We start from the raw sequence: 13,448 nt of genomic DNA on the forward strand, positions 1-13,448 counted from the left end.
TGGTCACATCCAGGGAAAGCTGAAGATCTCCAGGCCAGCCTGTTTGCAGCCATGGTCTCTGTGGTCCTGTATCTCCAGCAGGATAACTCACCAGTTTCACAAACACCACCTCCATCGACACAACAGACAGCTGTTTCATTCCTCAGCATTTGCCTTATGTAGCTAAAAGTGCGGCTCTGAAGCCATTTTTTAACGCTTATAAACAGTGAAACATTTGTGGCTCGACAGATACAACAACACGCGGGCTCTGTGCTCAGCCCCACAGCTCCACCTTGCTGACCCCAGTGCTGTGTGCTCCAGGCTAGTGCAGGGCATCCTGTGGGATGCTCATTTTGAGGCAAACTGCCAGGATATCCATTGCTTCCCAATGGGTAATTGCAACAATTGCATTTAAACTTCTTCCATTTTCACCTGCTTCTATAAAAGCTCAGCTTCTGCTTGCTGGGGTTCATTGCATTTTTCTTGGCAAATTTAAAAACAAACTACTGCACATTTTTAACAGCCTTACCCTTTTCCAGCGTCGTATCCATCCATGTCACCACCGGGGCTCCCCACCGCCGGCTCTGCCTGCGGAGCCCGGTCCCGATGGCCACGAGATGGTGCCGCAGCACCGCCAGACTCGGACAGACAGACACGGGGACACTCGCAGACACCCAGGGACACTCGCAGACACCGCGGGCACGGGCAGACACACACGGACAGGCCGGCCCTGACACGCACAGACACAGGGACACTCTCACATGGACACACACACAGACACCTGTGCACTTACTACACCCACCTCGCCCTCCCGGGGGAGCACACGCCTTACCTGTCACCCCCGGGTGGGCAGCACTGCTGGGACTTTGTGCCAGGTCTCCACAGGTCAGAGTGAGAATCCCAAGATGGGAGAGGTTGGAAGGGACCAGTGGAAGCCATCTAGTCCAACCGCCCTGCTGAAGTAGGGTTCCCTGGGTACCCATAGCTCTGTTCACTTGGCTTTTTAGTATATTCAGAGAAGGAGACTCTACGACCTCACTGGGCAACCTGTTCCACTCACCCTCACAGCAAAGTTTATGTGAAAGTTGCCACTTTCCATGTTCAGGCTGCAAGGCTGTACACCAAGCCCTGAGATGGTAGGAGTGGGACCTGCCTGTGCTCACCTGGGCTGGAGCTCACCCTGCAGGCAGACAGCTCATGCCCCTTGCTGGGCAATCAGCAGCCCTCACCCACACCTCCCTTGGACAGCACAAATCTGTGCCCTCAGGTTTTGCCAGGCTGCAGCTCTCTTCCCTCTGCAGTGCCAAGGGGAGGTGGCTGCAGCAGGCAGACACGATTGCACCATGAGAATGCCAGTGGCACCTACTCACCCCCAGGCACCTGCACTATGCCCCACCATGCAGCTCCTGGCAAGATCCCAATGTACCACATAGGCCTTTGCTGTCTCTCCCAGACACGCGGACAGTGATGGGAGGAACAGAATGATTCCTCTCTCTGCCATGGGAACTAGTACACAGAAATAATAGATACATTTTAATTATATTTGAAATACACAGGAAACACATAGTTGAGAGGTTAAATAGCCCCAGGCCAGCTGTTGTGGAGAGCTCGGGGACAGCTGGGGACCATGGCAGCGGTAGCAGAGCGAGACGGAGAGCTGTTGGCTTCCCAGGCTGGTCCAGAGGCTGCCAGAGCAGAAGCAAACGCCTGCCCAGGCCTTAGGGCACGGCGGGGGGAGCTGGTGGTGTGACCTCGCTCCCTCTGTGTGCTGTGACAAGGACGCTGACCTGCAGCGTGCCGCAGCGGGAGCGCAGCAGCCAGGCCCGCCGGTAGGCCGCCCCCAGGCCCCGCTCCGGCCCGGGAGGAGGGAGGCGCAGGCTGAGCTCCTGGCACGATGTGGCATTGCAGGCCACGCTCACCGTGCCCTCGGGGTCGCGGTAGGTGCACTGCCCCGGAGCATCTGTGTCCCAGCCCTCCTCCGGGGGCACGCCGTGTGCTCCCGGGCACTGCAGCTGCCCGCGGGAAACCTCCAGCAGGGACCGGCCCTGGAGAGCAGCCGGGTTGGCACAGAAGGCTTGGCCGTGGGTGAGGGGCTCAGCAAAGCTCTGGAGCCAGTGCAGGAGGTAGGAGAGGTGGCAGTCGCAGAGCCAGGGGTTGCCAGCCAGCCCCACACGCACCAGCTCATCGTTGGCATCGAAGAGCCCCGCGGGCAGGCGGGCCAGGCGGTTGTGGTCCAGCACCAGGGCCGTGAGGAGGGGCAGCCTGGCCAGCAGCCCCACTGGCAGGCTGGAGAGGTTGTTGTGGCTCAGCTGGAGCTCTGTCAGCCCTTCCAGACCCTGGAAAGCCCCGGTGGGCAGGTGATCTATGGCATTGTGTGAGAGCTCCAGGGTTTCCAGCACTGACAGGTTCGCAAAGAGCTCCTGGGGCAGTGTCTCCAGCCGGTTGCGAGCCAGCGAGAGGTGGAGGAGGCCAGGGGTGCCAGCGAACAGCAGGGCAGGCACGGTGGCCAGGTTGTTGCCCTCCAGGCTGAGGACAGTGAGGTTGAGGAGACCCGTGAAGATGTCGGGGGCCAGGCTGCCCAGGGCATTGTGCTGCAGCTGCAGCCGCCGCAGCACCCCCAGCCTGGAGAAGATGCCCGAGGGCAGCTCCTCCAGCTGGTTGCCGTCCAGGTGGAGCTCGGTGAGCTGGCCAAGTGCCCTGAAAGCACCAGGAGGCAGCCGTGCCAGCAGGTTGTCACTGAGCTTGAGGACACGAAGGGCGACAAGTGGGGCCAGCAGCCCATCTGGCAGCTCGGGCAGAGAATTCTGTGACAGGTCCAGGGCCTGGAGCCGCCGGAGTGGGCGGAAGATGCCAGGGGGCAGTGCCTCAATCCTGTTCCCTGCCAAGCTCAGGTCCTGCAGGCGGCAAGAGGCAGTGAAGAGCCCCGGCTGCAGGGTGCGGATGGTGTTGGCTCTGAGGGAGAGCTTGCTGAGGCTGGTCAGCCCTGCCAGTGTCCCAGGGCTGACAGCTGGCAAGGGGTTGCCTGACACCTCCAGCTCAGTGAGGCTGGGCAGTCCCTGAAAGGCACCAGGCTGCAGCTCCTGGATGTTGTTATTGATGAAGACCAGCTTGGTGAGCGTGGTGCTGGAGCCCAAGTGCCCGCTGCGGATGCTGCTCAGAGCTGTCTCCACGAAGAAGAGGTGGCTGGCACTTCCTGGCAGGCCCTCCGGGATCTCCCGTATCCTTTCGTTTGAGCAGAAGACTTTGGAGGTGTCATAGCACTGGCAGGCAGCGGGGCAGGATGGGGACAGTGCCCCCACCAGCAGGGACCACAGCCCCAGCAGCACGTAGATCAGCAGCCTGCACTGGAGAAGGAACCAAGCCTTACCCCATGCACCCATAGGCAGGCACTGCTGGGGAAAGGGCTTCTGCAGCCAGAAATGCAGGATCAAGCTCTGAGACACCACCAGCATAGGCAGCTGCCCTGGCCATGGGGATCACTCCAGCCCCTGCTGCCAGCACCTCCCCAGCACTCCCCTTGCAGGAATGGGAAGCATTTCCCTCCCAGCTGTCTCCCCAGGGATTTTATCTGTGCCCCAGCCCACCCTGTGACAGCCAGGGTAATGCCACCCTCACCAGAGGCGGTGAGCAGCCACATCCTGCAGAGCAGCTGCTGAGTTGGGACCTGTGTAGGTCCCTGGAAGTCTTGGGGGAAACCTGTACCCTCATCAGATGTCTCCACAGGCACAAAGCCAGGTTCTAGGGCAGGAGAATCTGTGAAACACAGGGCTGTGCTGTGCACACTGGGTGATGGGGACAGCCCTGCAGGGCTGCTCTCAGCTCAGTGGCAGTAGCTGTGGGCCCCACCACTTGTATTTCTAGTTTTCTTTTTCCACAGGGAATCAGAGCAGCATCAACCTGCTGGAGGGATATTCAGCCTGACCAAATGCCTATTCCCAGCCCACAGAAGCAGTTTTTGAGGCGGTGGCCCCCAGACCTCTGCCAGTCCCTCCCTAGCTGGGATACATTGCAGTGCTGCTTCGTGATGGGGGACATTGCCCACCCCAGAGCAAGGCCCACCTACAGACACCCCGCATCAGTGGAGCTCCTCTGGACTTACACTGGCACTTGAGAGCAGCACTGGCCTTGGCATTTCCTTTCCTCCCTCCTGCTTGTGCTCACAGAGCCAACAGAGGCTCCCACCCATCCCAGGCCCCCAAACTACCCAAGCAGTGTGGGCACCACTTACCAAGTGTGGCATCATGGGGTCGGTCACCAAACGTGTGGCAGATGTGCAGGGATGCTGCTGGCTGGGATGGGACAGTGTTTTCTGGGTGGATGGGAAGCCAGGAACAAGCTGTTCCTGCTGGGGCGGAGCTGCCCTCACTGCTTATCAGCAACAACAGCCCGTGTCCTTGGAGCACTCTGAAAAATAACCCAGCCTCCAGGGGACTGGAGGTGAGGCCAGAGGCAGCTGCCTGTGAGCATCCTGGCAAGGAAATGGGGTTCTGGCCCCGGACATCCACTGGGGCAGGGATGGTGGTGGCAGGGTGCTGGTGTCACAGGTGGCTCCAGTCCCACACCAAGGTCAGCATACTTGCTTCCAGAAACCTCCTAAGAGAGCCCCAGAATTTTACCAAATCTCACTGGGAAATGGTGCTCAAAATATCTCTGCCATGAGAAAAAAGACCAGGTGCAGCTTAGCAAGGCAGATGAAGGCTGTACATGAGGTTAGAGGTCTTTTCCAACCTTGTGATTCTCTGGGGAGGGGACCACTGTGGGACCATCATGGGGTTTTGCATCCCAGCCAGCAGTGGGAGTGGGAGGGAGCCATGGATCAGCTGAACTCCCTAAGAGTTTCAGCCTGCCCAGAGGAGCAGCCCACACTGCCATAAAAGCTGCATTGCAAGGGCCTGTGTTGGCACAGGCTGGGCTGCCAGCAGCCATGGAGACACCCTGAGGGGCAGGAGGAGGGATACTTCACTGCACTCATGGAGCAGATGGTGACACATGGAAAAACACAGCTGACACAATTCAGTGGCAGTCAGCTCTGAAGGGAGCCCAGCAAGCTCCCACCACCCCAGCAGTGGACTATGCAGGAGACAGTCAGTGTCTCCATGGAGAAGCTTGCTGGGGTCTCAGCTTACCACCAAAAGCCCACCCAATGCTGTTGTATGGCTTAGCCCTCCTTGGTCCATCATGCCAGGTTAGAGTCCAGGGACCAGCAAGGGCTCTGCAAACACAGCCCCCAGCCCTGTCCCAGCCTCACCAACTCATACAGGCTTTTCCTCAATGCTGTAAAAATCTCTGAGGAGTGGAAATCAAGTGCAGCCCCTGTCCCTGCTGCCCACCATAAAGGAGTGAATAAACAGCTCTTGGCACTTGGAGTGGACAGTGGCACTTTAATGAGAAGGTCACACATCAGCACCCAACAGCCCCGTGACACAGTCATGAGTCTCCTGTTACCATGCAGGACTCGGCCCAGAGGGGTGGCCCCTCACATGCACCAGGCTGGAGCTGCTTGTACCAGCACTGGCTGCTGAGGTGCTGTGAGCAGCCAGCACTGCAGGGTGGACACCAAACACACACCTTGTCCCACAGCAGCAGTCCTCAGGCAGCGGTGCCACTGCAGCACACATGGAGCTGAGCTCAATCCCCCATGGTCGTGCTATGGCTGGAGAAGGCAGCTGGGTACAGGGGATGGCATGGCACTGGCACCCATTTGCAAACTGCAGAGCAGCCAGCACGCTGTGCTGCCAGCATCCCCCCTGGCCAAGGGCTGCCACCAGGCAGGGGCACTAGACACACACAGGAGGGCACTCAAGTGAGTAAGAAGAGGATGAAGAAGCTTTGTCAAGCAGAGCAGGACCAGGTGGCTCACTAGCTGGTGGAGGGTGTTAAGGAAATGAGGACCAGGATTGGGGTGGAGTAGAAGCAGCCCCAACACACCCCAGCAGTCCAGGAGCACGAGCACAGGAGCTTCTCCCATTCCCTGCAGACACTTCACACCCACTGTCCCACTCCTCTACCCTCACAGTGCAAGCCCCTGCACCCTGTGGGGCTGAGGCAGGGGCACAGCCACAGCAGGGTCAGCACCAGTTGCAGTGAGGGCTGGGGGGCTGCTCCTGCCCATCCCTGATGCCAGCACAATGTCCCTGCCTCTCCTGGCTGGAGGAGCATGAGGGAAGGAGGCAGGAGCCAGGAGCAGGAGAGGATGCTGGCTGTGCTCTGGCCTGCCCTGCCTGCAGGCAGGGAGGGCAGCTGGGATGCAGCTGAGACACTCAGGGTGTGCCAGCCAGCCTGGAGCCCTGCGGGGAGCCCTGCCCAGGCACCAGTGAGTGATGGAGCAGCACAGGACACACAGCTCCCCTGGGGCAAAGGGGGCCCAGCATGATGGCTCACACTGCCTGCCCAGGCAGGGGCAAGGCGGGAGGCATGGTGGGGGCAGAAGGTGGGGAAGAGGGGCTGGGCAGGGGTGAGGGCAGCAGGCAGCATGAGGGGGCAGCACTGCAGGGAATGAGGCAAGGTGAAGGATGGGGAAGTCCTGTTATTTGGGGTAAAGCACCATCATGGCCAGGCTGTGGCTCCTGGCTCGAGAGGTCCCTCTCTGCATCCCACACCTCAGCTGCTGGACCCGGGCAGGGAAGGAGCACAGAGGCTGCACTGGAGGCAGGAAGGGCTGGGGACAGTGGGCAGCCATGGGGAAGCCCTGCTGCAGAGCAGGGACAGAGCAAAGCAGAGAAGGACAGTGGTACACACAGCGCACACGGTGATGTTGTCCCATCCCAGTCAGCAAGGGCAGCTAATGCAGAGCCTCTGTCATGTCCTTTGACCCCCACAAGCACCTCTGCCCTCAGGGTCTGCCAGATACTCAGGCTTCATTCGGAGCCTTCATCCTCATGAGCACAACGTGGCTCTTCTTCCTACAGCCATAGACCACCAGTGCCACCAGAGCAGCCAGCAGGGCCACACTCACCAGCACGATGACTGCTACCACCACCCCACTCTGCAGGCGTGTCAGCCCCCACTGCCCCCTCTCTTCCTCCTCTTTCTTCTCCTCCTCATCCTCCTGTGGGGAGGCTGGCAGCCCCGTGGGGGGCTCCATCGAGGCATCTTCTGCTGCTGAGGCATCATCTGAGGCTGCCACAGAGGTGTCAGCAGGGAGCAGGGTGCTGGGATGAGGAGCAGCAGCAGTGGGGGGCTGGGGGTCGATGAAGTGGTCCTGTGGCAGCCCGGCGATGGGGATGCCCTGCAGGGCGGGAGGCTGGGCACACAGCGGGGATATCTCACCCACCTTGTGAGGGTTCTCCTCCAGCCAGCCCTGCAGGGGCAGGATGCCCTTGTCACAGCGCCAGGAGTTGTTGTGCAGCCTCACCTCTCTCAGGGCAGTCAGTGGGGAGAAGATGCCGGCAGGCAGGTACTCCAGGGCATTGTAGTGCAGCTGCAGGTGCCGCAGCCCAGGGGTGGCCCTGAAGAGGCCCCGTGGCAGTGCCTGCAGCTGGTTGTGGTGCAGAGAGATGTTCTGCAGCTTGGGCATCCCCTCCAGTGCCCGGGCATCCAGGCGGCGCAGGGCATTGGAGTGCAGCGACAGCTCCAGCAGCTCCCCCAGGCCCTGGAAAGCCCCCGGTGGCACCGACCGCAGCCGGTTCTTGCTGAGAACCAGGAGCTGCAGCTGGGTCAGGTTGCTGAAGACGGCAGTGGGGAGGCTGGAAAGCTCATTCTCGTAAAGCCAGAGCTCCTGCAGGTTGGGCGTGGGCCCAAAGGCGCTGGGGGAGATGTCCCGCAGGCGGTTGACGTGCAGGGTGATCTTGGCGAGAGCGTGCAGGGGCAAGAAGACGCCGCTCGGCAGAGCGGTGAGGAAGTTGTTGGACAGGTAGAGCTTCTGCAGGTTGGTGTTGTGCACAAAGAGCTCCGGGGACAGCGTCTCCAGCTGGTTCTGGTGCAGCCCCAGCTCCTGCAGCTCCGGCAGCCCATCGAAGGTGCCCACCGGGATGTGCCGGAGCCGGTTCTCGTAGAGCCGCAGCACCTGCAGCCGCGCCAGCCGCTCGAAGGCCCGGGGCGGCAGGCGGTCGATGTTGTTCCTGGCCAGGTTGAGCTTGGTGAGGCTGGTCAGCTGGTCAAACACCCCCTCCTGCAGCTCCTTCAGGTTGTTCCCGTGCAGCTGCAGCTCTTTGAGGTTGCTCAGATGGGCGAAGTGGGAAGGCTCGACCTGGAGGATCTGGTTGCTGGAGAGGAGCAGAGACTCCAGCTTGTCCAGAGGCTCAAAGACCTGCACAGGGAGCTCCTGCAGCTTGTTGCTGGCCAGGCTGAGGTAGCGCAGGTCGGGCAGGTTCTGGAAGGCCCCGGGGCTGATGCGAGACAGGAGGTTCTTCTCCACGCGCAGCCCGATGAGCAGGGAGGCGTTGCCGAAGGCGGCGTTGCCCAGCTCGGCGATGCGCGTGTTGATGATCTGCAGGGTCATGGCGTTGGCAGGGATGGGGCTGGGCACCGTGCTGATGTCGGCACCAAAGCACTCCACCTGGGCACTGCGGACACACTGGCACTGCTCTGGGCACTGGCTGCTGGCCAGCTGGATGCCCACCAGCAGCAGCAGCCACCGCTGCCAGCCTCCCTGCTCCATTGGGCCTGCAGAAAAAACAAAGGAGGGGGGTTCAACCCTGGGGGTTCCCAGCTCCAGAGTCACTGCAAGGGATGGGTGCTGCTTTCCTCCTGGAAAAGCCACCGAGGCTGTGGCCATCCTGCTCCCAGCATGGCAACGAGGCAGAAAAGGGTGGACAAGGAAGGCTTGGGGCAGGCAAAGCTTGACTCAGCCCAAGCAGGAGCTCAGAGCAAGACAGAGCTGGAGGCCACAGTGCCTGGCTGCCATACCACAGCTATTAGTGGCATCCCTGGCGTCCCAGCTCTCTGGGCTCTTCTAGCAGCCAGGAGTGTGGTTTCCTGTTTTACAGAGTGTGGTGAGCTGCTGCCAGCAGCACTGGCCTCCCAGCACCACCAAAGAGCCCAGACCTTCACCAGAGCTGGCTCGTGGCACCTGCAGCTGGTCCCAGCATTGGCCCAGTGCCCCCAGCACCCTCTGAGGTCCTGTTGCAAATCCAAGAGCAGTGTATAGGCACGCTTTAGCCCTTTAGTCCAGTCCTGCAGGACCCAGGCTCGGTACAGGCTGGCCCTGTTCCCCCATCCCTGGCAGGAGGTCTCAGCCTGGCCTGTTTTTGCCATGAATGGGGTGTCTGATGTGGGCACGTGCCTGCAGGCTGGTCCCAGGGGTGGTGCCCAGCAAAGCTCTCCATTACCCCTGAGCACAGATACCATGGACACCCTCTCCTCTCTCCTCTGGGCTGTGAGCTTCCTCCCTCCCTAGATCAAAGCAGCAGCCTTGTGCCAGGCTGGCATGGAGCAGCCCCCCATTAACAGCTTCATGTGGCACAAGGGAGGGAGAAAACTTGCAGCTCCTGCTCTGAGCACGGCTCAGCCACACAGGCAATTCAGGCAGCACAGGGGTCTGGCCACAGTGCCCCAGCTGGCACCCAGGGTACTGGGGCACAGCCCTGCCCTCCCCACAGGGAACACTCTTGCTCTCAGGCAGGGAGGGAGGAGCCCTCCACAAGCCAGCATGGTTTATGTTTCCCATATGGAAACAATCTACATCCAAGAACAGCTATGTTTATAGCAAGACATTTATAAACTTCCCCAAAGTTCAACACATCAAAAGCTCTGCTCATGTCACTCCCTGGTAAGGCAGCACTGAGAGCACACACACTGGAGCAACCTTCAGGAAAAGCAGCTGGAAACAATTGATATCTCTTTTTCTTCTAGGGATAAAAACTTACAGACCAAGAGGCTGAACATTCTCTGCTGCTCAGCCCTCAGCATCCCACTGCTCCTAACATCAGCCCCCCCAAAACAGTACTTTGCTGTTTAATTTTCTCTCTTGATCATTGTCTAGGATACATTGCCTATATTGCCTATGAAACTCTTTCAGCTCCCATAGCATCCAAGCGGTCTCACTTTTTCGGAGAACCCTTGCAAGATAAACATCTCCATCAAATGAAAAGGTGCTGAACGTGCAGATCCCACCACTCCACCACCACCCCTCAGAGCTGCCCTGGCAGTCCCTGGAATCCGTGTCCACTCAGAGGGACAGCAGGAGAAGGAGACTTACCCGAGTGTCCTGCAGCCACGAGCAGCGAGCGAGCACAGCCCCGTGCTGGCAGGAGAGCAGAGTGTGGTTCATTCTTCCCCTCCCAGAATAAAACCCGTCCAAATCAATGAATCAGCACAGGGGCAGTGGCGGGGTTAGGGAAAGCGCTGGAGCAGAGCTGCTTCCAACTCCTGTTTCCTCAGCAGAGCACGCACTTCAAGGATCACTTTTGGGTTTCCCCCTCCTGAACCCCAGTGCTCTTGTAAGAAGACAAATAGAGGGCCCTGTGAACATGCTGCTCATGTCAGCCAGTGCCCAGGCAGTGGCTTGGCCCTCAGAGTCCCCCTGTGGGACACAGCCACTGACCCATGGGGGCAGACATGCAAAGCCAGACCCCTGGGCACAACCCTGTCCTTCCCTGGCATGAGTCCACACCAGGGCTGCTCCATGGCACTTCCTTGGCACAGGCACAGCTCTTGTTTCCCCATCCATGGCTCCTGTAAACCCTGGGCCAGTACAGGCAGAACCCTGGCACAGAGACCCTGCCCAGGTCACAGCTCTCATTCCCCCCACAGCCACAGATGCCAAGGGGCCACAAACCCACAAGCACCCACTGTGGGCTCTGTCCTGTGGGCACCACAACCAGCACTGCCAGGAAGCAAGAACTGTGCCAGGGTCAGCAGCTGTGTGGGTCAGGCTGCTTCAGAGAGCCCTCAGTAAGCCAGAGCATTGCCCACAAGCCATGAGGAACATCTTGGCACCGAGGAACCCCCACTGCAGGCATCCCTGGAACCCCAGAGCAAGCTGTCTCCCAATGGCTGCCCCTGCTCTGCCCCCTCAGCAGTCCTGACACACAGGTGATGAGCCTGGTACCCAGGGGTGTTTGGAAAGCATCCATCAGCTTGTTCAGGGGCACCTGCTGGCAGCCCTCCCTGCCCCTCCAGCACACAGGGGTGCACTGGGGTGCCCTTGGGTCCCCTCACCCAGCCCAGGTCCCCCCACCTCGCCCACCTCCTCCAGGCAGTCCCGGTCCAGCCGCTGCCGGGAACGGATATTCGGGAGGAAGGAGGTGAGGAGAGTCAGTGCACGAGGCCCCTTTGGGCTTCCTGGAGAGACACTGCAGTCCCTTGCTATGCAAGGGCAGCTGGAACTTCCCTGCCTGCCTCTAATCCCCTCTCACCCCACCCCACCCGTGCCTCCGCCGTTGCAGCAACCTCTGCTGAGGTTCCGGTGGCACCGAGGAGCTGCTCAGGACGGGAACAGCTGGGGCTGCTGCCGGGGAAGGGAGGAAATGTGTCATGCTGTGAGCGGTGGGAGCCTGCAGGGCAGCGGAGGGGACAGAGAGGGGACAAACACAAACTGCAGGGACGGAGAGCAGAGCTCCCAGGCAGTCTCAAAGGAAGGAGACAGGGATCGTGGGAACATGGCAGGGAGTGGGACCTCAGCTGGAGGACACGGCCACCATGATGTCACATCGCATGAGAGGCCATCTGCCACAGGACATGCTGGATGGCCACAGACCCCTCTGGCTGGAAAGTGGGTGAAACCAGCCCTGGCCATGTTCCTACCTGCTCTGGGGCAACACCCAGGCGTTTGGGCACAGAGAATGGGCATTTTGAAAACACCACCCACCAAGTGCTCTAGTTCACACTCTAGTGACACAGCAGTTTCCCAGAACCACACTTCCCAAAACAATCTCCCCGTTTCTGTGACAGCACTGCAGCTGAAGGTCAGGCACAGGGCTTGGGAGCTCCCTGCAGCCCTGACACAAGAGCTGTGCTCTTACAGCCTTATCACAGCCTTGTCACAGCCTTATCATGGCTCTGTCTGCCCGCTGCCAGTGCTGCTGGGCTTCTGCCCACTCTGACTCACCCAGAAGCTCACAGCTTTTTGGCCAGGCAACACAGAAACCAAACCTCAGCACTTCCAATAAACCACTGCCCCAGCCCAGATCATCCCAGGAATGTTGGAGTTGCCTCCTTCCAAGCAATGATGCAGTGATGGGTATCTCAAACACCCTGCCCCAACTGGGGGGTCATCAGATTATGGTCCCTACCACCATGCAAAGTTTCAGAGGAGTGCAGGTAACTGCCCTGACAAAACCCTGCCTGCCTCTACCCAGGCCTCAGGAAACTGCTTCTGGCTTCCAGCCGGAAAAGATGATTGTTTGCAAGACGTGGCTAAAAATAAAGCAGGGCTGAGTAACAAACGGCACACGCCCGTGAGCTGCTTCTGCAGCCACTCCCAGAGGTGAGCACACGGAGGGGCTGCCCCAGGCTACTTACAAGGGAGAGGAACAGAGGGTGTGACAGCTTGGGACAGCAGCACAGACTCATCCCACACATTTGGAGGGGAGAGGCAGCTCCTGAGAGAGCAAACGGATGTGACTGAGGGGGAGATGAGCATTTTGCAGGGAGAGGCTGTTCCACATAGCCAGGAACTCACACAGTGCTGGATGGAGTGGGTCTCATGCTGCAGGAAAGCCCCAGGTTCAGCATTGCCTGGTGGACCTGTCCCAGCTCCAGCTGCACCAGCCAGAGGCTGCAGCCCCCCTGACCAAGCCCTGGACAGTGTGGAAACACTGTTGTATCCCTGCACCTTCAAGGAGACAATGGAGCCCCAGAACAGCAGTGTCACTAATATTGCTGGAGCTGCCTGCCTTGCTACAGGACAGCAGGACAGTCCCGTGTCTGTCTGTCCATGCTGGCACATCTCCAGCACATCGCCACGGCCAGGGTGGCAGATGCAGCAAAGCTGAGTGGCTCTGAATCACCAAGGGACTCGAGACTGCTTGGAAAAACTCATGTAATCGCTAAAATTAGCATTGTGGGCTTGGCTGGGAGAGCACATTGTTCATCTGCCAAGCAGCTGAGCGTGCTCACCCACGCCATGCAGACACAGCTCCCCCTGAAAGCCCCTGCTCACCTCCACTCCTGCTTGAACTGGCACCCTGGGCAGGGCGAGCCGTGCCCATGGCCTGCAGGGCAGTGCTGGGACCCCCCAGTTACCCAGTGCCCACCCTGCCGTGAACCCCCAGCCCGGTGGCCCCCCGGTGCACACAGCTGGCCCCAGGCCAAACTCTGCTGAAGGGGAGGAGGAGGAGGATGGAGGGCTGGGCTGGGGCCACAGAGGGAGCGCTCACCCTGTTCCAGCACAGGGGACACCGCTGGGCCTGAGCCCTGCAGCAGGACCCACAGGCTCACACCACAGCTGAGGGGTGAAGGAAGGGACATTAGTTCCTCAAGGGCTGGTGCTGGGGCCACCTCCACCCTTAGAGAAGCAGCAGCAGCCCCTGCCTCACCACGGGCCCCCCCAATCCTTTGAGGAGCTCAAATGAGAGAGCTCCTCCATA

General features: G+C 59.9%; 1 protein-coding gene across 1 annotated transcript; it reads right to left on the reverse strand.

The window, feature by feature from the left end:
• Positions 1 to 1,697: 1,697 nt before the first annotated feature.
• Positions 1,698 to 12,987, reverse strand: LRRC15 (leucine rich repeat containing 15). Its single transcript, XM_058031404.1, has 6 exons — positions 12,979 to 12,987; positions 11,080 to 11,134; positions 10,711 to 10,744; positions 6,886 to 8,516; positions 3,564 to 3,732; positions 1,698 to 3,318 (listed from the first exon to the last, which is right to left on the reverse strand). The coding sequence occupies exons 1-6, from the start codon at positions 12,985 to 12,987 to the stop codon at positions 1,698 to 1,700; spliced, it is 3,519 nt and encodes a 1,172-aa protein (XP_057887387.1).
• Positions 12,988 to 13,448: the final 461 nt, after the last annotated feature.

This window comes from Melospiza georgiana, chromosome 10 (genome assembly GCF_028018845.1).
Source record: "Melospiza georgiana isolate bMelGeo1 chromosome 10, bMelGeo1.pri, whole genome shotgun sequence".
In the NCBI taxonomy this organism is placed as follows: Eukaryota; Metazoa; Chordata; class Aves; order Passeriformes; family Passerellidae; genus Melospiza; species Melospiza georgiana.

What these genes read in the sequence shown, in the direction of transcription:
- LRRC15 (XM_058031404.1), bottom strand. An exon ending in GGTGGGGGGACCTGGGCTGG is followed by an intron (nt 10,745 to 11,079) that starts GTGAGGGGACCC and finishes GCTTCCTGGCAG; the next exon opens with TGCTGGTTGTGGTGCCCACA. An exon ending in ATTACCCTGGCTGTCACAGG is followed by an intron (nt 3,319 to 3,563) that starts GTGGGCTGGGGC and finishes TCTCCAGTGCAG; the next exon opens with GCTGCTGATCTACGTGCTGC.